This window comes from Hippocampus zosterae, chromosome 15, assembly GCF_025434085.1.
Source record: "Hippocampus zosterae strain Florida chromosome 15, ASM2543408v3, whole genome shotgun sequence".
In the NCBI taxonomy this organism is placed as follows: Eukaryota; Metazoa; Chordata; class Actinopteri; order Syngnathiformes; family Syngnathidae; genus Hippocampus; species Hippocampus zosterae.
This window is the reverse complement of record NC_067465.1, coordinates 6,915,300-6,938,737: the sequence shown is the minus strand read 5'-3', so window position 1 is coordinate 6,938,737 and position 23,438 is coordinate 6,915,300. Positions and strand designations below refer to the sequence as shown.

Sequence of the window (23,438 nt, the reverse complement as noted above, 5' to 3'; positions counted from 1 at the left end):
CAAGACACTCAAAGCATGTGTTAATATTTTTATTTGTTGGTGCTACGACCCTATACCCCCCCCCCCCCAACACACACACACCTTGCTTGTAAGACATTAAAATTCCTTCTACAGACGCGATTTGTCAATGACTTGATCTTGGAGCTGTCATGTCCCGTTTTCAGCAGCAGGTGGCAGGCGATGCATTCTGGCTTGCTGCACACCTGCTACCTATTTGTCATTAAGCACCTGCTGTAATAGGCATTTCTTTCTGACTCTTACTTGCCGGAGTATTGCTTGCCGTGCCACTGCTTTTGCCCGTGTGACTGTATTTTCGCTCTCGCGTGAGTCTTAGTGCGCTGGTTATATTCGTCGGCTCTTTCGGCGTTGTATTATTTTCGTGTGTAATCGTATTCGAGTTCATTTTCTTCCTTGCTTTTTGTGCGAGCGCTTTTTGTCATCGGGGTTTTCTGCATGTTTTCCTGGTACTCGTTTTGACCAGCGCGTTCTGTTGTCTATTTTCTGCGGTGCGGTTTTTGTTAATAAATATTATTTTCGTACGGAGTTCTTGTTGGTGTCTGCTATTTCAGGAATCCTAAATTTAAATTTTGTTGCGAACGGTGTTCCTTTCCGCTTCGCTCGAAGCGTGACAGGAGCCAATTGAACTTTTCCCAATGAGGAAAACGGCGACGTTCTCCCCGCATGAACTATACGCCGAAACACAAAAAGATGATTGAGAAATATGTCCAGCGTAGATCCAAGGGCAGACACTTCTTTGTCAGTGAAATAAGCCGCTTGGAAGTTGTTTGCAGCCAGTTTAACATGGCCCCAGGCAACAAACAACCAAGAGATGCCCAGTTACAAAATGCCCTTAAAGGAGCATCTTACAAACCCGTTGGCGTGTGGTCAAAATTTCCGGTGCGATCGCAACAGGATCGGGGGAGGGGGGGTCTGATAAACTGCCATAGATGGGGTTGCCTCGACAATGGCGGAGACATCCTCATTCCCTGATTCTCCTCCATACGCGCCATTGTGATTGTTGAAGCGGCAACGTGTCTCCACCTCGCACTATTCGAGGCCTCTGGACCGATGCACCGTCATCTGACCGCCAATGTCCTTGGGTACCATCTGGCTCACGATTCCAGCCAGCACGGCACCGCTGCTCTGCAGTCATTAATAAGTGAAAGACTCTATTTCCCGGTGTTGTGATGTGATTATGGCTAACCAATCGATTGCGGGGATGTGATTATGGCTAACCAATCGATTGCGGGGATAAGTGTTAGTGGATGTCAAGGAAATTCTTCACGACTAGATGAATAACAGGAAGCTTAAGGTCATGCTGTCACGTTCATGTGTGTTGCTTTTTCCACAAAACGGGTGCTGTCAATCTCTTGTTGAGACCCAAGGTGGCAGCAAATGGCTGCGAAAGCAAGGGAACGCTAAATTTTGTGTGCGAGCCCGCGCGCGAGCACACACACACACACACACACACACACAGGCACACGTCGGTACGCTCAAGTACGCGCATAGACAAAACCAAGAAGACTGCAATTTTCAATATATTGTATTTTTTTTTAATGAGTAGATAATTTCCCGAAACTCTCGGTGCACGTTGGCAATCGGTGCGTGGCATTCTGGGCATTTCAGACCGCCACACCACTTCAAGCGCAGAAAGCTGAATTGACTCATCGTGTAAATTGAGCTCTTACAAGTTGGACAAGAGACTGTGTGACAGCTGTATTTATTTTTTGGGGAGTGGGGTCGGAGGTGATCAAAGGAGAGGACGTCAAAATGACTGAATGAATATGAAGGCATATGCGTGACCATACTTTTGTCTACTCACTCCAACTGAGAGTGTCCTTGTAAAAGATTATGTCACTATTGGCACAGCTAGCGGAGTGGATGCACAATGTCGATGGTTGTGATTTGAAACGGAGCATGACTGAAGACATTCATGCGAGGAACGGGGCTGAATGGGAGGATGGAAGAATAAATAATGGACTTGGGAGTTCGATTACCTGTCGATGGCATTGGAGAGCTTCTCCTCCAGCGTCGCACCTGTTGGTCATTAGCTCCTTTCACTTAAATGGACTGCCACGTTCACTGCTTTGTGATAAGTGCTGAAAAAAAACATGACTTGTTTGTTACTTGGAGTTATTGGGGTTTTGGGGGCTTTGTTTGTGTGATTGATTGACTTTTGACTTTGCTTTTTGGGTTCTCTCTCATCGCACTTCCTGACAAATTGAAATGATGGTTTAACTCAAAAGAAAAATGAGGAAACATTCCTATGACCAGGCGGCCCGGTAGTCCAGTGGTTAGCACGTCGGCTTCACAGTGCAGAGGTACCGGGTTCGATTCCAGCTCCGGCCTCCCTGTGTGGAGTTTGCATGTTCTCCCCGGGCCTGCGTGGGTTTTCTCCGGGTGGTCCGGTTTCCTCCCACATTCCAAAAACATGGCTGGCAGGCTGATTGAACACTCTACATTGTCCCTAGGTGTGAGTGTGAGTGCGAATGGTTGTTCGTTTCTGTGTGCCCTGTGATTGGCTGGCAACCAATTCAGGGTGTCCCCGGCCTGCTGCCCGAAGACAGCTGGGATAGGCTCCAGCACCCCCCGCGACCCTAGTGAGGATCAAGCGGCTCGGAAGATGAATGAATGAATTCCTATAACCGTATTATCTTACAATGCGCAGAGCTTTGAATTTCAAGACAATGTGTCTTGTCAATTTGTGACATAGTGCCAAGATTTTATCTCAAGGCACTTTTAATTAAAACAACACGAGCACATTATGTCATGATTCGGTTTGGGACCAACAGGTAGCACTGTAGGGCTCACCCCTGCAGCTGCACACCTGTTGGTCATTAGGTAATTAGTGTATAAAAGGACTCCTGCCCATCATCGTTTGCTACTGTCATGTTCGTTCGTTTGCTGCTGTCAGGTTTGTTTCGGTCATGGTTCTGTTTTAGCTTCAGTTGCTATTTTTGTTAGCTACTTTGGACTATGATTGTTTTTGGATTTTGTTTGCTCTGTGTTTTATCAATACACTTCTTCAAGTACACCCTGCTCCTCCCTCCTGCCTGCTTTTTGGGGTCCATCACCACCACACAATATGACACATTATTTGTACAGATATCACCACTTCTTGAACAGTGCGCGTGTCAAATAAGTACATTTGGAGAGACAAAAGCGCGAGAATTGATGCCTCCCAGTTTGGGGAATAAGTCAACAAAATAATTTTGCCTCATGATTTATTCCAATAACGGTATGGAGGTGTTGGGTCTATCATTAAGCGGTCGAAGGTGTAGTAGTCCTGACGTCACATTATTACCACCACCTGCGGGCTACTGCTCCGAGACTCGAGCCAATATCATGAAATTTATAAATAAGAGCTTCCAAATCCTTCACCGTCACAGTTTAGAGCTTTGATACCCAAGTACGCGGATGACGACGTCTATGAGTGAGCGCTCGCTGGCATACGCGGAGAGAAAGTCCGAGTCAGGATATTGCAAAGAAATCCGATGGGGCATACTTGATGAGAAAAAAAATAAATAGAGAAAAAAAAAGACATGATCCTGCAAAACAATCCAATCGGTGGAACACCAGCGTAACGCCGGCCAGCCATCTCGACTAAACTCGGTGGATTTGAAATCCTCGGAGCGCGCCGCCGCGAGATGTGCTCGCCGAGATGAGCGGCAGAGCGCGTTCTTCGGGCCGCATCCCTTCACCGAAGCGTCCCTCCTCGCAGAATGAAGGCGCGGCCGCAGCGGAAAGAAGCCAAACCCACTCGGGTGAGGACCCGCGGCCCCTCTATAAAGAGCTGCCGCGGCGCTCCGGGGGCCGTCCACCTCGCTCGTTCGGACATTCTCCCCAAAAAAGTTCCGTGCCATTGCTCACACGTTCGCGTCGTCGCAGGGAGCGCCAAGGAGCAGACATGTCTCATAAATGGGGATACGGACCCAACAACGGTGAGTTGCAATACTTGGTCGTGTGTCCTGCCGACGAAAACGTCTGTCTTGGGATGAGGAGGATGATGATGAACTTTGTTCACAGGTCCTGACAAATGGGAAGAAGGATTCCCCATAGCGAATGGGCCCAGGCAGTCTCCCATCAACATCGTTCCGAAGGAAGCCCAATTTTCACCCTCCCTCAAGCCCCTGAAACTTAAATATGACCCTTCCAACTCCTTGGGCATTCTCAACAACGGACACTCCTTCCAGGTTGACTATTTGGATGACGGCGATTCTTCCAGTAAGTGCATTACTCTTCACAACCAACCAAAAACATGTTCTGTGTGTGTCTGTGTATTATATATATATACTGTATATCTATAGATAGATATATGCATTATATATATATATATGATTGATTGATTGATTGATTGATATATATATATATATAAAGAGAGAGATTTCTATAATTGCGTGTTCTAAATACATAGCATTCTAAATCATAATTGAGTGTTTTGCATTTCTCATTCAACTTTCTGTATTATTTGGCTACAGATGAAATGATTTCGATGAACCTCATCGTATACGCCAGCAATTTACTTTTCAAGTGTTACAAAATCTTGAAAGACTAAATTTCACCAAAACCTGATCCACAATTTGATTGCGCAATGAATTGTAATTCAGCACCGACTGGGAAATTGACTCATGACTGTCCAGCGGTAAATATTCATTTGAGCATTTTTTTTTTCCTTATCTGGCTGGTTATGTTGTTTGTGCCTCCACCCTGCTGCGTGCACCGAGGCAGATAACGGTATCTGATGATGTCACTGGTTCGGCGAGTGGGATGGCCCGCATCATACTTCTCGTATGAAAGAGACTACCCGGGCATCCATTTTCGAATCCCCTTTATGCTTAGCGAAGGTCACGGGCGTGCCGCAGGGTTGGTCGCCGGCCAGTCGCAGGGTGAAAGATACGAATCATTACTCATTCATGTAAAACATACAGTACAAGTATTTATTCGCTCCAGAAAGAGAATATGGCAAAGGGGAGACGGCTGCTGACCCCTGGAACTCCAGAGGTGGCCATTAAGAGTATGATTTGTATAAAGATCGCGATCCTTTCAACGCAATCAAGGAAATACTCTTCACACCGTCAAGTTTCTCACCAATGGGTTAAGAGTGGTGTCATCACAGTGTTCCCATTTGATATGTTGTTTCCTTTCCAGTTCTTACTGGGGGTCCAATTTCTGGGACATATCGTCTGAAGCAGTTTCATTTCCACTGGGGAGCCAGTGACGAAAGAGGTTCTGAGCACACCATCAATGGAATCAAGTTCCCATGTGAGGTACCAAGAAAAAAAAACGGGTTCAAGCTTGTTGATTGCGGCTCGGTTTGTCTGGTTTCCGTCCAATGAGTTGGAGTCGATGTCCGTTTCCTCGAGGGAGGTCTTTCCTCTTGGGCCGCAGCTTCCGTCGTTGCGTGACGTCATTGTGAAGTGCCTTGAACTTTGGCTGTCTTGTCAGCTTCACCTGGTGCACTGGAACACCAAATATCCCAGCTTCGGAGAGGCGGCCGGCCAGCCTGATGGACTTGCTGTAGTCGGGGTCTTACTCAAGGTGGGTCAACGCCGCCGCCGTCTTGGCTCTCCAATGCGCTGGCAAATGGTTCTTTCGTGACTCACTGGGATTGACATCCTCCAGATTGGTGCTGCCAACCCCAGGCTGCAGAAAGTCTTGGATGCCTTGGCTTCTATTAAGACAAAGGTGAAGCGCGCCCACCGGAATGTCCTTTTCTCATTCTGACGACACACGATGATGAGGACGACGAGCCGTCCGCGGGGATGACCTGTGAAGACTTGTTTGCGTTTCCTATTTTCCAGGGCCTGCAGAGCACCTTTGCCAACTTTGACCCGGAGACTCTCCTGCCCCCGTCTCGGGACTACTGGACATACGACGGCTCCCTCACCACGCCGCCTCTTTTGGAGAGCGTCACATGGATTGTTCTCAAGGAGCAGATCAGTGTCAGCCCCGCACAGGTACTTCCGATCGACAAACCGTCATGCCAGAAATAGACCGTATTTTCACGACTCTAAGGCGCCATTAAAAGTCTTAAATTTTCTCCAAAATGGACAGGACGCCTTGTGATGCGGGGCGTCTTGTGTATGCGCTGAGTTCCAAAACCTGACTGACAGCCGACACGCTGTTTATATAGAGAAAAGGCGGAAGTGACTGTGGACGGGCATGCGGGAATATATATATATATATATATATATATATACGGAGAGAGAGAGAGCAAAGGCAGACGTGAGTGAGGACAGGCATGCGGCGAAGAAGTCCGCGAATGAGTGAAGGGTGGGCGTGTAAGTGGACGCTAAAGGGACGAGCGTGGCTATGTGCATTGTTGCAAAACAACTCCGGTTTTGGTTTCTAAGAACCCCCGAAAATAAATTCTACAAAAAGACATGCCTACGAAGCTCAGTTCAAACTTCAAGCCATCGGTTATGCTTTTGGCATGCGTGCCCATCTCGCAGCAGAGGTGAAAAACTAAGTCAAGCAAATGAACTCTTGAGGTTGCCGTTATTCCCGGAGGCTTGACTAAAGAACTCCAACCGCTGGACATTGGCATCAACCGGGCGTTCAAAGTAAACTTGCGAACGGGCGTTCAAAGTAAAGTTGCGAACGGCATGGGAACAATGGATAATCGATGGCAAACACAACGTTACAAAGAGTGAGAGGCAGCGCTGGGCCGGTTACGCCACAATTTGCGAATGGAGTGTGGCTGCTTGGACAAACGTGTCTGCTTGCACTGTTGTTCGAGTTTTTGGCAAAGCCGGCATCATTTCTGTGGAGCCACATGGCAATGAGAGTGACTCTGACAACGAGAGGGAACGCGGCGTTTTTGATGGATTACCGGTACTTGCACAATTGTTCAATTCTGATACAGAGGATGAGGATTTTGATGGATTCCTGGGTGATGATTGATCAAGAAACGCGAGTACCTTGTACGATGGCTAAATAAAATACAACGGAACTCAGTTTTGCTTCCGTTGCCTTTTTAAAAACGTGTTTTTAGCTTGTATCTGTATGTCTTGGCATGCTACCGTATGCTTCAAGCTAACGTGTTTTTAGCGTGCGCGCATGCATGCCGTATGTTTAAGCTGGCTTATGTTTAACCACTTTAAAACTGCGGCCAATAATACAGTGCGTTTTGTCTATGTGTAAAATACAGAAATAGCACCCATTAATGAGACTCCGTCCAACCATACGGTGCGCCGAATGGTCGTGAAAATACGGTACTCGTTGCAATTTTATTTTATATATATATATATTATATATCTATATCTATATATCTCCATAGATGGCCATGTTCCGCAGCCTGCTTTTCAGTGGGAAAGGAGAAGACGAATGCTGCATGGTGGACAACTACCGACCTCCTCAGCCTTTGAAGGGCCGGCAAGTCCGCGCCTCCTTCAAATAAATCAAGGGCTGGCTTGCATCCATGTTTCCCAATGGGCCGTCACACAGTGCCCAAACGTGCCCAATTTCGCTTCATTGGCAGGAAAATTCTTTATTTTACTCCAAATCGTGTAGCTATCTAAGCCTGCAACACATCGTGACAGGTAGAATTTAAAAAATGCTTTTACATTAGATGGGCCTTCACTTTATGTGAGTTTTTTTTTTTTTTGGCAGTGTGATTTTTTTTTTCTCTCAAATGTCAAATATGTGCCTTGGCTCAATAAAGAATGGGAAACTTTGATTTCTGTCACTTGATCCATTTTCTTTGTTCTTTACCTGAACGGCTTAGATTAGCTTTGTGGTATGAATTTCTCTTTCATTCGCCACGACTGCCTGGGCGTATTTTGAACTTTTTTTTTTTTTTTTTGGGGAAGGAAGCAGTTGAGTTTTCACTTGGTCAAAGACTAATTTGTGACCCAAGCAATGTGAAATTGATCTATTCATGGACAAAATGATCACCTCTTTTTTGCCTTCATTAAATCAGCATTTTTTCCCCCCTTATTAAATGTTTTACAAATTGTGGTTTCATATGTAAAGTACACCTCTCCAATTTGTTTGACTTCCCTTGTGATGAAAAATGCATTCAACCATATTGGATTTTGTATTGACAGTCACACCCGGGGACAATTTTGAGCATTCCGTTAAGCTAGCGTGCGTGTTTTTCGGAACGTGGGAGAAACATCCAGCGACGGGGTCGCCAATGACTTGAGGACGTCGCGGTGACATCGGAAGCTCCGATGAACTTGCGTGGCCGCAAAATGGAGGCTCCGAGTCACCTCCGGGCCGACCGTCTTTTCACTTGAAGCAGCATGTTGACAATGATGACAATGAGTCGAAAGGTCACCGACCTCAGACGCTCCGCCTTTGGCACATTGTGGCAACTAAGTGACCGCAGTATGACGTCAAGCAAATGTGATGGACTTGCGTTTGCTTCGAAATACAGGATGAGCAAACTCCAAAAGGAGTATTTGCGCCCACATTTGAAACTGGTCGCACTCTTTGATTCCGCTCTGTGACTTGCTTTTCTGCCTCATAGCCTCTTCTTCTTCGCAATGGGTGGGTCCACTCCCCGTTATCGCCCAAGAGCAAAACTGTGGATGCTTAATCGTAACTTCTTCGTACAACTCTTATCAGACCCAAACACGGCGATAGCCCAAACGTGACATAGGCTGAGTCTCACACTGCATGTGGGTGTTTCTTTATCGGTGGCGTCCCGTCGGGGCCTTCTCTGCGTGCACGGTCCACCACACGCCAACATGTACAACTTCAAGACTGTCGTCTGTCTTGATTTCATCATGTACGTTTTGGCCGCGCGGCTTCCACTTGTCCGTGGGTTCATTTGTTTTTTTTTTTTTTTTTTGGGGGGGGGGCAAATTACACTGAAGTGATTTGGAAGTGAAAAGTTTGATATTTTGTCTTACAGGATCAGGATAGAGATGAGAACACATACAAACACACACACAGCTGATTATAAAATAAGAGCTCTTCATCTACCGGAAATAGGAGAGATGACGAAATCATGGTCTTCTCGTACTTTTGCTCTCAAATCATCCACTTGCACTCTGTCTCCTGAAGCCGCGAGATCATCATCGCAACCCCGCTCTTGACCGAGCTGAATAGAGAGCGCGAACGAGCCGAGCGGAAGACTTTTGGCCATTCGGCAGTGGAGGAACACGGCCCAAAATGTTCTTTCCCCTTTGTCCAGTTGGTCCTTTGTTCTCCATAATGAGCATCCCCCACCCACCCCCGATTCCTCAATACAATTTTCCACAGCTGAGTGATATCGGGAACCATAGCAACTGCATGTTTCTATCACCGACTTGATGCTTTTGAAGACCCTGTTCATCTGTGCATTTTTTTTTTTTGCAGGAACAAAAAAATGGTAAAAGAGCCGATCCAAAACTAAGAAACAAAGTAGAATTGTGTCCAATTGTGTCCTTACAAAGTCACATCGTCATGTCAGGTAAACGTCGGCGCGCGTTGACAAACAAGAAGGCGCAACCACACCGCCGCGGTCACGCACACACAGCAGAGAGGCTGTGCGCTGCCTTTTTCACGACTTGGACTCCCCCTAGTGGACAAAGGCCAGAAGACGTGCGAGAGTGAGCGCCCGCGGCCGGGCCCGAACTTCCGCCCAGACGAGGCGAGGATCCGCGCGCGCTTGTTTGATGAGCCGTCACTTAAACGCAGGTGTGTGCCCGCGCTGCTTCTTGCGATCCCTTCGTGGTTTGCTTTGGAGTTCCTCGGTTTACCGCTAACTCTTTCCTCGCAAGGTAACCAACCGCTCTTCTTCTTTCGATGACCGGTGACGCATTCCGGTGCGGTCGAGCGATTCCGATGTTTCGCGAGTATGTCGGTCCGGGAGTCTCTCAGACTGCCTGAACGAAAATCTCATCAATACCAAGCCAAGAATGATTCAAAGGAAATCATTTTGGTCAATGTAGCTTCTTGGGCTCACAAAGCCTCATTTTATACGATCGCCAATCGTCAAAAGAACATTAAAAACCGTCCTTGTTTGACGAACTCATTTCCGTGGAATTTTATGGGCATCGAGCTCGATGCATCGCATTTGCCGGAGATTGCCAGACGACCTTCATACTTTGAACAGCTGCCCCAAAACTACGCTGCGTCAATCTCGGGTTGAATGTTTTACATTTGCTTTCCCATTGATAACCTACGAACAAAGTGCCCACGGTGTTGAAATACCAAGGCATTGAGATGTATATGCTTCAACATCATTTCTCAAATGTTCAAGCATGAAGGAATGATTCATCATTTCAGCATAATAATTAGGAAGCCAACCAACATCGGTCACCTTGATGGAAGTACAACTTGCGTCTAAAGCAGGTTGCCATTTCAACCCTTTCGCAATGCCTTATTTGCTTCCGCGGATGTGTTCAGCAGCGCTTTTGTGTGCGTTCCTCGATCGCCTTAGTGTACCGTCGACTCTGGCAGAAGAGTTGGATTGACGAACCGTGGTGTGAATTCACCGCTGTACTTTTTCAAGGTTACCATGGCGACCGTGAACAGACCCCCAACGGCTCGGCCGCAACTGGATAGGGCGCGACACTTTTGGGCCGCCGGTTGTGCACCCAACGCCGGCAGACAGCCGGACCCAGGACCGCAGGGCCCGAGCCAAGACCCGGCATCGATGGCCCATCCACAGATGCCGACGCGAGCAGTCTTCTACGTCCCGGCTCCGCCTCCACCTCCGTTTTTGCACTACCAGTGGCCCGTACCCTTCTCCTACAATCCCTTTCCCGGCTTCCCAGGAATGGGTGAGTACTAAGAGGCCTCGACTGTTTTTATAGGTAGATGTGCTGTAAACGCCACACACGACAAGTTTGGGATAATCTATTCAAATGTATTGTATCTATCTATCTATATATATATATTGCGCATCGTCCCGCACGCGGTCTGTCCTTCCGTCTGTCCCTTTTCAAAACGTACCTACTTCACCGCGCCGCCACTGCGCGCCGCCACTGCGCCGTTCAGGCAGTGGCTCACTACGATCGCGCGGGCATCTTAGCGAAAAAATTTTGTCTACCCACAAGCATTGCAATGAAATTGTTATTTAGTAGAGCTAAACATCTCTTTATTTTCGCGATAAGCAATGAAGATGAACAAAAAGTTGAACCAAGCAACAACACTTTTGTGGGCCGAAGGCCCACCTTACCAGCCTTCCGAAGGAACTAGCTGATGAGCCGCCCGAAGGGCGGCGAAGGGCGGCTCATCAGCTAGTTACAAATAAAAATGGAAGCTAAACCAGATCAATGACAAAAATACTATCATGGACCAAATTACTGTTTTTTTTTCTTTTGAAAAAAATCAACTCCCTCAAAATTTGAGGCACCTCGAATCCAAATCCCGTGTGTCTTAATATGATCATTTGATCAGTTTTAATGTATGCCCGTTCTCAGATCATTGACTCATTTAAGTGTTTTGTTTGTTTTTTGAACAGCTGAAAAAAAATGACCCGTTTGAAATGATTTGTCTACCGTCTCTCAGGCTACGGAATGGTTGTACCCCCATTTCCTCCTCCCTATTTAGAGGCTCCAGCATACGTCATGCCCCACCCCCACCTTCAACCGGTTGACTACAGCAGGCACTTTCTCCACCCCGTGGCCCACGCTCAAGGCCCACTGTACCAGACCACGAACCAGATGAGAAGAGTTCGCTCTCCTTATCCTTCCTGTGGGCGAGAAACCACCAACTCGGAGGTCCAAACCGAACCTAGCGAAGCCTCGGCTAGCGACAAAGAGGGAAGCGTCCACGCGGTCTTGGATTCGGGCAGAGGAACGGCTTCGATTTCACCGTCCTGCAGTTCGAGCTCACCGAAGCAAGATTCTGCTGAATATCCTCAACCCACCAGTTGCGTCGGCGTGGACGCCCAGGTTGCCGGAAAAAGCAGTCCCCGTCCTGGAGAAAATGAGGCCGGTGAGTCGGGCGGTGAAGCGTCCCAAAAAGGCAGGTGCCTCGCAGAGGTGGTCACTCGGGAAAATGGCCCACCCTGCAAGAGTGACCTTCGTAGTTTGTGGTCGCTGAGCCCCGGAGGTGGCCCGGTCCCCGCGCGTAGCGCCTCGCAACAAGACCATGAGGTTCTCAAAGAAGGACGTCTACCCGTCCGTGACGTCGTGCTGTGTTGGAGAGCGAGCACGCCGCAGGAGGCGGCGGCGCCGCCGAAATCTTCCGAAAACGCACTCTTTCACAGCGAGGATGATGAAGGGACTGTTTGTCAGAGTGCCGCTGAGAGAAACGAGGGTCCCGGGCTTCTGCGATCCGGAAGAGCGAGTGCAGCAGCAGCATTGGGGATGCACGAGTCCAAAAAGACATCTGAATCCCAAAATGGAGGCGCGCATTCGTTTGACGATTCAGGCGAAGTCCGAAACGATGACGAAAATGAGAGTGTGACGGGCCCAGGTGGAAACCCTTCCGGGAGTGTTCCTTATAAATTGGGTACCTCTCGAGGTGAAAGGAAACTGAACGAATCAGTGTGGTCCGTGGAATCTTTAGCGGCCTTCATCCCGAACAAGGACTGGATATTGCGGAACGGGATGCTTGCGGAGGACCCCGAAAATGACGTGCTGTCAAACCAAACGGACGGCCTTCGCGAGGGTAGCCGTGACGGGACCCACAGCCGAAAATTTTCCCCCTCAGATTCTGCTCCGTTGTCAGATGGCTGCCTCGTTTTCAGTACCCCGGCTGGGAAGGCAAATCCACCGCCAAGTCCAACAAGGAATTCGGTTCAAAGCCCTGAAATGACGGAAACTCCAAAACGGGACCCTGGCGCGGTTCCTTCAGAAAAGGACCCTCCGACTTGTTTCCAACGTGATTCCGCATCGCCAAAAGAGGCAATTGGTGAAAATGGGGCTCCCGAACCTGTAGCTGATCAAAACCCGCAGCAGGATTCCGGTCTTGTTGCGCAACAGGCTGAAGTCCCCACTGGTGCATCCCAAGGAGAAACTCCTTCCTCGGGCTCATCGGCAGCAGAGAGCATCCCGCCGACAGCCCGTTGGACTCCCGCTAACGCGGAGGCTATGAAATCGGTTACCGTAAAGGACAGCGGTGAGGCTCATCTGAGCTGCCATCAACTTTGTGTGAACCTGGCCGATTCCAGAATGGCCGAGTTCTCTTCAGGCAGCAAGGGACATTGTTTTTGCATTGGCTGCCACTGCAATCAATTCCATGAATCCAAATGTCCATTTGAAGAGTTGAAGTCCAACACCGGAGCAAAAGGAAAACACAGAGGTAACCCACCGACCGCTCTTTTCTTTTTTTGATTATTTTTCCAACAGCATGTTTAACAAGTGTTTGTCTGTAGCTGCGCGAAAAGGCAAAGTTGAAGGGGTCTTGATCAACGGACGAGTGCAGAAAAATCCGAGGAAATTTGCTCCGTGGAGAAACAAAAGGCCTGGTATGGTTTTGTTTGACTTTGAATTTTATTTTTTTGCCTCATCTTTTTGGGGAATGTCTTCATTTACTGAGATGTGTGGCATCAGATTATTATTATAATTTTTTTAATGAATATGTTTGAAAAAAATCTGCGATGCACTGAAGCCGCGATAAACGTACTGCGAAAGGGCGAGGCATCACTGTACTGTACCTACATGATGGTACAGTACAGTATTTCGGTTATTGTGCCCCCTGCTGTTGTATTTGAGGGTTGCATTGAGTGGCAGGAAGTGGTTCATGTTGATTGGGAGTGACGTCGGTTTGAGGAAAAGTGACAAAAGCGCGAGGTGCATCCGACCAGGGCTTTGATTTCATCTCATCACTCCTAAATTCCCGTTTAGAAGGCGAAACAGTGTGTGGACATGCGTCTTTTATGTCGTCGAGATGTATGTAGGTACTGTATTGCACGTTGTGTCGTTGGACATTTTGGTCCGAGTTTTTCCCCACCCCAAAATGACGTACATCAGCGATGAACGTGCGGACAATAAAAGGCTGTCGCCTCGTCAAGTCTTTCTAAGCGAGGAAGCCAACTTCTCGGAACAGTTACAGGGATTTCGCCTACCGTGGCTTCTTTTCGGAATTTACCCCCCCCCCCCCCCCCCCCAAGATCAATGATAAAAGCTGCATTGGCGAGGTCTGCTACGACTGGACCAGATGTCTTCGGAAATCACGTTTTGTTCGCATTTCGTTCTAGGTGGTGATGGAGAACATCAACAATGCTGAATGGAACGATGTTCTACAAGCCAGTATTTTAAAGGATATGTACACTGAATTTTATTAAAAGTTTATATTTTAAATGATGCTCATTATCGAGTTCATTTCTTGGACTGCTCCCGTTTTCCTGATGTAAATCACTTCCTCAATGCACAATCTGACACAACGATGTAATACGGGTACCACTTTTAGAAATGATGGCATTTTGATTTTTATTTATTTTCAAAATGGTAAATGCATTGTTTTACCAATTACCGTACAGGTGAAGAGCAAAACAAAACGACAAACTGTGAAAGACTTTTTTTTACATTGACAGAAATGCATCTCAGAAAACAAACATAAGCCGAAACATTTTTTTTACAAACACAAGCTGAAACGTATTTGCATTTCGCAAAACGCACACAGAAAAGGTGTAAGATATTTACACTTCAGAAAAATTAACAACTTCTAAAAAGAAACGTTTCTGTCGAATCTACCGAAGCCGAACTCTATGCGCGCAGTATTTGCAGTGGTTGAAGAATGCAAGCTCGCCGTAGGCCACCGCACGAAACGGCATTTTCCGTTTTCCCAGTCGTCCCGTCGGGCCACAATCTTGCCGGCGAGCTCCAGTGTCCGCAGCGGGGGCAGGTGCGTAGTTTGGAGGCGCGATCGCAACCGTAAGCTGTACTCGGACTCGGCAGCAACGCGGTGCAGACTGTAGCACTTGCCATCCAAACAAAAGCCAGACCGACCGCTCCATCATAAGTCGTGCCCCAGGAGGGCGATCTCCTCCAGCAGGAAATCGATGTCCTCGGGCTGCGTCGCTGGGTTGACAAACACGCATCGGAAGAAGTTGACCTTGGTCCTCGTCGGCTGATAACCGATCAGAACGGATCCCTTTTCCATCAGCCGTCCTTTGATCTGAGGGGCGACCTGGCACAATCAAGAGGAATGGAAAAATCACGCGGCATTGAAGGGCGCTGGGACATTTGTGCTCTCATCTGGACCGGGGTTGTTGTCGTTTGGGATTTTCATGCCCTTTTTGACTTTTTATTTCTCATTCAGGCGGTGTTTCGAATGGATTTGTTTTGATTCCTTTTCAGTTTGGGGGCAAAATGCTTACTTTAAGTTGACTTTTTATGAGTTTGTCATAATGTGGTGCGCTGTTTTTTTTAGCTTGGTGGCCGGTGGAATTGCAGTCACGGTGGTCTCTTTGCCTGGCTGGCATCTTAACTCGCTAACGGGGAGATGGACGTTCTTGTGAGTACTTTTCAGATGTCCTTTTCGATTCCCCGTAAGCAATATGCCGTACATGACACCTGTGGCGGCGACAATTTATTTGCTTCTGTCCGACACGCACTCATCATCGAAATAATCCCAGACGGTTTTCTGCCGCTTGGTCCCAATTTCCGCCATTTTGCTCTCGTTTTATTTGTGTTTTCTACCCATCAGACCTCTTCTTCAACGCATCACATCGCTTTGGAGCTCGTGTTGCCGTACGCTTGTAAACTGGCGCCGTCCGTCTTCTAACTCTTGAAATGATCACAAAAAGTTGACAAAGACGCAAACAAAGGATATCCGCGCTACGATCATCGTTCGTTTTTCGTTATTTTTGAGCCAGTCGTGTTTTTCAAACGATATTGTCATTTCTATTTCGTCAATGAAGAAAAAAAAACAATTTTTTTCTCCAATTTGAGTTTTCGTTCCAATAATAACCTTGATCTGGACAGACCTGATGGAGTTTCTTGTCTCGGTCGGTACCCGGTGGCATGCCTCTCAGACTTGGAGGAATGTACCAGAAACACACGTTGCTGTGCTCTGGCTGTGTGAAAAGCAGACGACAAGTGTGCCGGGGGGGGCCACTGCGTGATTTTTGAAGCCGCTACTTTGTCAAACACATGGAGGAAAAGTTTCATGAAAACCAAGCTTACTTTGTTTTTGACGACGAGTTCAAAGTCTTTCCTCCTCTGCAGCAGATCATATAAATACTTGGCGTTTCCCAAGCACTTGTTGACCTGAGCTCCGAAGCCCTCGGTGCCCTGGAGCAAGAAGGAGTGCGGGGGAGGGGGGGGTTGTGATGTTTTTAATTTAATTTTTTTATGGTGGAGAATGACTTCATAACATTCCTAGGAAAAGTTTGTGTCTGATCAGAAAAAAATCATATTATTATGAACTCAAGAAAGATGTCAGTCATTCATGAGAATGAAGATCTTTAAAAAGCCAAATATCGGCATCTTTGGGGTTTAGCTTTTTGCTCATATTTGTTTTTTTGCAAGGCCGATTGACAACATGTGAATCACATCGCTTGGTACCTTTGCCTTCCACATGAGCCAGAGTTTGAAGACATCCACGTGTCTGCCACACTGGATGCTCTTGTCTCCGGTATCGTAGCTCACATCATAGCATTTGTCTTTCTGGAAAAGGTACGGCGCGCCCAATTCGTTGCATTTTTGCAAGAGGCCCTGTGGACAAGTACGAGACGTTGATTGAGCAACATTTGGATTCAACTGCGGAGATGTCTCGCACTGGTCACAGAAGGTAAGAAAAACAAACAAACCAAAACAAAACAAGTCTAGACCGTATGGAGAATTTTCACATTCTTAGGAGAATCAGACCATCCATTTTCTTATCAGTTGAGAATCCCCTGCAAATAAATGCCTCGGCATGTGCCAAATCCTGTCGGTATTTACAAAGCGACAACGCATGCAAAAAGTATCTTACTTTCTTCTTGATCAGTATCACTGAGCACTGCAGGGGAACACCCATCATCTTGTGAGGGTTCCACGTTACTGACCACGCTCTGGAGAAAAAAAAAAAGCCATTTGTTTCCTCGACGGCGTCAACAACAGTCCCATTACGGGACTTCCTCGAAAAAAAAAAACGTGCATGCACCTTTCAATGCCCTGGAGCTTCATCCTGTGTCGGTCGGACAAAAGTAAACCTCCGCCCCATGACGCCTGCAAGGACAGACAAATAACAGCCGGCGCTCGCCAAATGCAGAAGTGCAGGTCGGAGAGCCTATGAACCCCGTTCGGGTCATGAGCGCCGAGCACAAGCTAACCCTGCCCATGGGTCGGGTTTTCAGTGTTATCGATGGACGATACGGAGAAGGGGGGAGTTTGCGCCGTTGTGGGAGGGAAGGCAGGCGACTCCCGGCCAATCCGAGCGGCTCCTTTCCTTAAGGTATTCAATTTCTGCAATGGAGCGGGTGGACCACACCCGTGCGGAAGGACTTGCCGGATTCCCTGCGGGAGATCGACGAGCGCAAAGTGCATTTATGGCTAAAGGAACCGCAAGATCTCCGCTTTTGGATGATATGGTCTGGAGATCGGGTATCGTGTGTCCTTGTGGCAAACCGGCCCTACCGACTCGCGATTGGAAATACTCGGAAGATGAGTGTGTTTGATTTCTACAGTGATTCCGAGGGATCGCCACTTTCTCTAGTGGCTCGAAACTGTGACTGAGCACGTACGAGCGGCAGCAGGTCGCCGAGCGGTCGTGCCGGAAGGTCAGGCGTAGGTGGCAGATGTACTTGGGCTGCCAGATTTCATGTTATGATTTTGATGTTGTTCTAGCATTTTAAACAAAGAGAGAGAGAGGGAGACTCCTACGTCCACATGCATCCATAGAGTGTGTCTCTGACAGATGTCCGCAATGGCGTGGAGAGGATCAAAAGCTCCATACAAGGTCGTGCCTGCTGTTGCATTCACATAGAATGGAACCATGTTCTGGAAGAAGAACATTCACAAGTAGGGACCAGCTTTCATCTTCTTTCACAGGTGGGCTTTTTCACACTGACCTTTTCTTCAGCCGCAAGAATGGAAGCCTCGAGCTCTTCTGGAATCATTTTCCCTCTGAAAAGCCCCAAAGCAGAAGTCGCATTTCTGTAGATACGCTACCTACGTCACATCGATCCCGATAGCGTTCCCGGTCGAGCAATATATGCAAAGGAATCGGTGACTATTCAAACGTGACAATTGAACAACCAATCATCTGATGGGATCCCTCCCCAAAAAAGAAAAACAAGGCAGCGTCGTCTCACATGCACGCCACTCGTTGACCACCTCCACCATCTCACGGGCTCTCGTTCAGCTCGCTTATTGAGGCTGCCGTCAATTCAACAATAGGTTTGATCGACCAGCTGCGAATAAATCCCGAATGTTCGCAAGCGTACACAAAGAACAGGTGAGCAAACACGCTCCGCCCGCCAACTCCGTGATAGTCGAAGCACAAACGCGCCCACCTGCGGTTCCCGTACCTTTCATCACATTTCACGATGAAGACGTTGTCGATGCCCAGTCCAAGCACGGCGGCAGACTTCTTGACTGAATAGTGACTCTGTCGAGACAGAAGCAACAGACGTTCGTTTTCAGGTGCCCGTTGTCGCCACCGACTTGCTTCAGGTTTCGTGCGGCGGAAAGAAACCATTTTTGATTTGCTTCGGCGAACAAAAGACCCAGAGCATCCAAATGTCAAAAGAAACCTAACACAAAAGGCAAATGAAAGAATGCATCTTTGATATTCCTCTTTAGAAAACCAGTTAGGTTGAGTGTTTTTTTTTGTGTGTTTTGTTTTTTTTTATACACAGCATAATAAAGAAAAGCTTTGCCTCTTCTAAAATTCTTGTGTTTACTACAGTCTTTTCAAGAAATATGCCTTCGTTAGTTAAAAATGAAGTGAATCATTAACATGCAAACAAAAACAAGGCGCAGACTTTGGACCAAAAGGGTTCTGGCTTCCTGCTGTGTATCAAGATAATAATTGACTTGCCAAAGAAATTTGGGGAAAGGTGCTGCTTTACGTCTTAAGGCGTATTTGCAGGCAAAGGTATCGGCAGAGGCGCGCCGATGGAATGTCCGTCGGGATTTCAGGCCGACCGACATGGGCCTCGTGCACGGGTGTCAAACTCCGGTCGGTCCTCGGGGGCCGTTTTCCTGCATGTTTTCCATCTCGCCCTTTTGCCACGCACCTGATTCGAATGATCGGGACGCTCCGCAGAAGCCCCACGGCCATCCTGTTCATTTGCAACGGGAAGAGAACCTTCGAGGACCGGAGTTTGACACCCGTGGCCTGTGTGTGTGGTGAAATGCATGCAGAGTATATACACAATTCGATTCTTATTTGTATAGATGTTTGTAATTTAAAGAATGAATAGAGCTTGTTTTCTCCCCGCTTGAGTAGTAGCGCGACATATTTTGGCGACAGAGAGTATGATTACATGTTCAGAAGTGAAGAGGGCCAAGTGAGGCAGAGCTCCCATTCCTCTTGTCTTCACTTCTGGGTAGAAGTAATATCTTGCCACCAGCATACTGTAAAGGTTGGACATTGTGCCTCCTTCAGGAGAAAGAAGAAAGAAAGACCAAAAATAAAAAAAAGGATTGGTGCCCAACCTTTTTTTGTGTCACGGACCACAAGTATTTGCTGTTTTCCCGGACCGACAACCTTTTGTTCCCCCGTTGCTTTTAAATTGCCGGATTTAAAGCATTGCTACCGGTGACAACATTTTATGAACATCGATTTTATTTTCATCCATTTGAAAATGTGTTATTCGACTGCACAACAAAGGTCGGATAAAATAACACAGTGAACTTTGAACAAATGGACCCATCCGGAATTAAAAATACACCTTATAATGTAAACAGAATCATTTTTCAGCCATGATCCTACATAGGGCGTGAGCATCATTGCTGCTTGCGAACGGGACTGCTCAAAAGACTCCACGATTGGTCGCCGCTTCCATCCGGTGGCTAGCAATTAGCGACAAAACCGTGAACGATTACGTGAGGAGCTCGCATTTTCCTGCTTTCCGCTTGATCACTCGGGTGCTACGTGTTCAAACGCTTCAACGGGTTTCTTGCATTGCCTTGCTTTGGTCAATTGGTGTCACGAGAACTTTCTGTTTGCATTTCGCAACAGAAGGGATCCTCCTGCGACCTTACCTGGTGAGAAGATCCCATCTCCTTCGTCATCAGACCATCTTACAATGCTATGCATCTTCTTGAGTAGAACTTCCTCCATCAGGGTGAAGACGGGAGACACCTCATATGTAAACCTAGAGCGAACGTGCTTTTATGAGTATAGTACATATAATATGCACAATTTTCTTCAAGATAAAAAAATATTGTCACGCTAATTGTAATATGGTCGTTCATTTGGAAGAAAAAGCATGCGGACCCATTGTTTTACCACTGTTGTGAGTGTGCAGAATGCTCAATGGGCTCTTTGGGATCTGCTAACAACTCTATTGACAAAGTTCCAATCCAATTTCCTGTCAGCCGATCCTCCATCAAGCATCTCCAGTTGGCCCATAATGCTGCTGCTCGCATCCCTTCACTGGCTACTGAGTTCTTTTGAAGATCCTATTCTACTTGTTTTCAACTTTTGAAATGACCCGTCCCCCAACTTTGCCCTCTGAGCTGTTGAAGTGAGTTGAGATGTATAAAATGTCATTGATGGTCCGACGATGTGCCAAACTGCTGCAGCATCGAACCGACGACTGCAGAGGAGGACTTACTCATTCATTCATTCATCTTCCGAGCCGCTTGTTCCTCACTAGGGTCGCGGGGGGTGCTGGAGCCTATCCCAGCTGTCTCCGGGCAGTAGGCGGGGGACACCCTGAATCGGTTGCCAGCCAATCGCAGGGCACACATAGACGAACAACCAATCACGCTCACACTCACACCTAGGGACAATTTAGAGTGTTCAATCAGCCTGCCACGCATGTTTTTGGAATGTGGGAGGAAACTGGAGTACCCCGAGAAAACCCACGCAGGCCCGGGGAGAACATGCAAACTCCACACAGGGAGGCCAGAGCTGGAATCGAACCCGGCACCTCTGCACTGTGAAGCCGACGTGCTAACCACTGGACTACCGGGCCGCCCCGGAGGACTTACTGGATGTCGGAATTTTTTTTGCCTTCAGTAACGGTGGCTGTTCGCGGCAGTTTCCAAGAGAAAGCCGTAGGCTAAGATCAGGCCAGTGTCGGCCCGATTCCGATAGCTGATATCCTTACTCGTTATTTTTCTTGCAATTGAAAATTGGTATGGCGCAAAGCCTTTTACCCTGAAGCCGAGTAAAGCCTCGTTACTACTGCAGGTAACCCGAGTGTCCAAAGAATCTTACATGTTGGTGTTGGCGATCGATGTCAGCCATTCGCCAGCAACACCCATCACATCCAGCCCGGCAAACAGTTGATTGAAGAAGCGAGGATGGCCTGGAAAGGGAGAAGCGCAAACTGTACATAGGCCCGAAAACGTTTTCCATCGATGCGAGAAATCCACGTTGATCCAGTGAACTTTCCGTTCTGTGCGCAACTGAAACGGTTCGAAAAGAGACAATATGCTTCCGGCACCGCTCGGGCAAACATGAGACAAAAGCGCACCTGTATTGACCCCGTATTTCAGCGTGTCTCGACAATCCACTAATATTTGCTCAAGGGTGTCTGGTTTTTCAGGCAGGTCCAGACTAAAGCCTTCCAGTCCCTCTTTGAGTTGGTGAGGGTGGTGAAAATCCAAAACCTGAAACACAATTGGCAGTGCTTCGCTTTCATTCAATTGTCCCTTAACGCGCCCCCCCCCCCTCCGTAGGGAGAAGAGTGTACTACCTTGGAATTTCTCTGATAGGACTTGCAGATGTAATTCATCAATATGTTGACGATCTCCTGCAGAAATTCCCTCGTCATTCCTTCTCCTCCTGAGGTTGGCAGAAGGTCTATTTGCGGAGACACGTGCACGTAAGAACAACATTTTGCACAACCAACGCGGCTCTCCGGGCGCTGACTATTGACGGATTGCTTCGATCAACCGTCACCTTTGCAGTATATGTCGCCGAAATCGGTCGGAGTGTGTTTATTTTCTCGGAGTGAGTCCTCGGGGCGCTTGTCCATTTTGGTCGCTTTGCCCGTGACGCTGTCTGGAAAAAGCCGAACATTCAAGATAAGTGACCGATCTTCATGAACATGAAGGCAACCTAAAGTCGAGCGGGTGTCATTCGTAAGGACACTCCAAGGACATCCCTGTGGCCGGGATGTCCGCAACTATTTGCCTAATATTCAAATGTCTTATTATAGAGAGCGACCGCATGACTTTTGAAGTTTCACGGTGACAATCGCATCTATCGCTTATCTCTCTATCAGTCCATTGAGCTCTGTTGATCTGTCTGCCAAATCTCAACCTGGACGCATCTCTCATAGGTTTTGACTGTTTTGACATTTTTCTGACGTTTTGCTCCTATTTGGCTGTCATTCTCCGCTGAGACAATATCCAGTTGTATTTGTTCCTGGCCAAACAGTTATTAAGCTCCACATTTCTGCCCTGCTTTGAATATTCGGTCTACGGTATTCATTTCAACCTTTCAACACGATCTGATGAGTGAGCATCCATTTCATCCGTATTCAACCATTCTAAATGCTTGGCGAAATGCGGTTTCAATATATCGTTTTAAAATCTCAGCCGCCATCGTGCAGCGTCAACATTCCTATCGAGTCATCTAATGACACTTACCTGGCGGCTTTAAGAAATCCATATCGGAATGAATGTCGGGGTTCAAAATGAAGGGACACGCAAGCTTCGGTGTTTAAAAAAAAAAAAGGGTAGGTGAGAGTCACGTCAGTGACACGGTGACTTTTCTTGAAAGAACTTGGCCTACGGTTGAGTCCGGTCGGTCGTCGTTATTCTTCTCGGACAAATGCTGTGAACTGGAGTGAGACGTCAAGGGGGTCTGGGTGTTGTGTCACTTCGGAGTCGCAGAGAGCAGCAATAAGCACGGCACGCCAAGGGAGGGGAGGGGAGAGCTGGGGCTCACCATACAAGGGCGGCTCACGCCCTTCTCACGGTACATACATACAGTATGCGTACGTGAACTAACTAAAACTAACAAGCTCAGAGGGATCAAAGGATTCCCATGCGGATCAACGGGGACAGGTGGTTTGTTTTTGTTTTCAAGGTTAAATATTCTTGTCAATGATTCTAGCAACATTTTTGTGCATTAATGACTCACCTGAATTGGCCACAATTGATTTTGGTCCTTAAGAATGAGTCATCAGAGGCACAGTCTGTCATGACTTTGCTTTGAACTGAAAGAAAGGTGGCTACTTCAAGACCAAAGAAAATTGTGACAGAGTGAGGAACTGATGCTGTTGCAATTCACTTGCCTGAATTCAGTGAAGAGGGCGGGGCCCCACTCCGCGATGGTGTCAACCTTAATTGGAACGGTTTTCGGTTATCGTGTTAATTAAGTGTAGAAAACGCGCACGTCGAAAGCAGATGTCATTGTCATGATTTACAACTGAAAACTTTGAACGATATACCCAAAGGAAACAGGTTATGTGTTGTGGTGAACCTACGGGGATAGCTAGT

At 47.5% G+C, this 23,438-nt stretch overlaps 3 protein-coding genes and 1 long non-coding RNA gene across 12 annotated transcripts; 2 read left to right on the top strand and 2 right to left on the bottom strand.

Moving 5' to 3' along the window:
- Positions 1-1,717: 1,717 nt before the first annotated feature.
- Positions 1,718-3,630, bottom strand: LOC127616263 (uncharacterized). Its single transcript, XR_007967067.1, has 2 exons — positions 3,406-3,630; positions 1,718-2,099 (listed from the first exon to the last, which is right to left on the bottom strand). It is a non-coding gene; the product is annotated as an uncharacterized LOC127616263 (long non-coding RNA).
- Positions 3,631-3,765: 135 nt separating this feature from the next.
- cahz (carbonic anhydrase) lies at positions 3,766-7,678 on the top strand. Of its 2 annotated transcripts, XM_052087751.1 has the most exons (7): positions 3,766-3,941; positions 4,027-4,224; positions 5,149-5,267; positions 5,446-5,538; positions 5,623-5,685; positions 5,802-5,957; positions 7,280-7,678. In XM_052087751.1, exons 1-7 carry the CDS (start codon positions 3,908-3,910, stop codon positions 7,397-7,399), a joined length of 783 nt encoding a protein of 260 aa, XP_051943711.1. In that variant the 5' UTR covers positions 3,766-3,907; the 3' UTR covers positions 7,400-7,678. The 2 variants fall into 2 exon arrangements, with proteins under 2 accessions (XP_051943711.1, XP_051943712.1); XM_052087752.1 differs by lacking the exons at positions 3,766-3,941; positions 4,027-4,224 and adding an exon at positions 4,945-5,014.
- A 1,801-nt stretch (positions 7,679-9,479) lies between these two features.
- LOC127616249 (serine/arginine repetitive matrix protein 2-like) lies at positions 9,480-14,189 on the top strand. 2 transcript variants are annotated; one of them, XM_052087741.1, is made up of 5 exons: positions 9,480-9,710; positions 10,445-10,715; positions 11,488-13,185; positions 13,259-13,351; positions 14,084-14,189. In XM_052087741.1, exons 2-5 carry the CDS (start codon positions 10,451-10,453, stop codon positions 14,110-14,112), a joined length of 2,085 nt encoding a protein of 694 aa, XP_051943701.1. In that variant the 5' UTR covers positions 9,480-9,710; positions 10,445-10,450; the 3' UTR covers positions 14,113-14,189. The 2 variants fall into 2 exon arrangements, with proteins under 2 accessions (XP_051943701.1, XP_051943700.1); XM_052087740.1 differs by having other exon boundaries at positions 9,512-9,710; positions 11,446-13,185.
- A 108-nt stretch (positions 14,190-14,297) lies between these two features.
- gad3 (glutamate decarboxylase 3) lies at positions 14,298-23,181 on the bottom strand. 7 transcript variants are annotated; one of them, XM_052087743.1, is made up of 16 exons: positions 23,080-23,181; positions 21,892-21,993; positions 21,686-21,792; positions 21,464-21,599; positions 21,205-21,295; positions 20,022-20,134; positions 19,301-19,416; positions 18,341-18,420; positions 17,882-17,936; positions 17,694-17,810; positions 16,975-17,039; positions 16,804-16,882; positions 16,395-16,544; positions 16,014-16,121; positions 15,799-15,904; positions 14,298-15,015 (listed from the first exon to the last, which is right to left on the bottom strand). In XM_052087743.1, exons 2-16 carry the CDS (start codon positions 21,965-21,967, stop codon positions 14,576-14,578), a joined length of 1,839 nt encoding a protein of 612 aa, XP_051943703.1. In that variant the 5' UTR covers positions 21,968-21,993; positions 23,080-23,181; the 3' UTR covers positions 14,298-14,575. The 7 variants fall into 7 exon arrangements, 6 of the variants coding, with proteins under 6 accessions (XP_051943703.1, XP_051943702.1, XP_051943704.1 ...); XM_052087742.1 differs by lacking the exon at positions 23,080-23,181 and adding an exon at positions 22,584-23,049; XM_052087745.1 differs by lacking the exon at positions 23,080-23,181 and adding an exon at positions 22,584-23,043 and having other exon boundaries at positions 14,695-15,015; positions 15,815-15,904.
- Positions 23,182-23,438: the final 257 nt, after the last annotated feature.

Bases quoted from the DNA above. Each gene is read 5' to 3' on its own strand.
- cahz (XM_052087751.1), top strand. From the start codon at position 3,908: ATGTCTCATAAATGGGGATACGGACCCAACAACG. The intron at 3,942-4,026 runs GTGAGTTGCAAT...CTTTGTTCACAG, and splicing joins GGGATACGGACCCAACAACG to GTCCTGACAAATGGGAAGAA. The intron at 5,268-5,445 runs GTACCAAGAAAA...CTGTCTTGTCAG, and splicing joins GAATCAAGTTCCCATGTGAG to CTTCACCTGGTGCACTGGAA.
- LOC127616249 (XM_052087740.1), top strand. From the start codon at position 10,451: ATGGCGACCGTGAACAGACCCCCAACGGCTCGGCCGCAACTGGATAGG. The intron at 13,186-13,258 runs GTAACCCACCGA...GTTTGTCTGTAG, and splicing joins AGCAAAAGGAAAACACAGAG to CTGCGCGAAAAGGCAAAGTT. The intron at 13,352-14,083 runs GTATGGTTTTGT...ATTTCGTTCTAG, and splicing joins GTGGAGAAACAAAAGGCCTG to GTGGTGATGGAGAACATCAA.
- gad3 (XM_052087742.1), bottom strand. From the start codon at position 22,605: ATGGATTTCTTAAAGCCGCCAG. The intron at 16,883-16,974 runs GTGCATGCACGT...TTTTTTCTCCAG, and splicing joins AAGCTCCAGGGCATTGAAAG to AGCGTGGTCAGTAACGTGGA. The intron at 16,122-16,394 runs GTACCAAGCGAT...TTCTTGCTCCAG, and splicing joins GGCTCATGTGGAAGGCAAAG to GGCACCGAGGGCTTCGGAGC.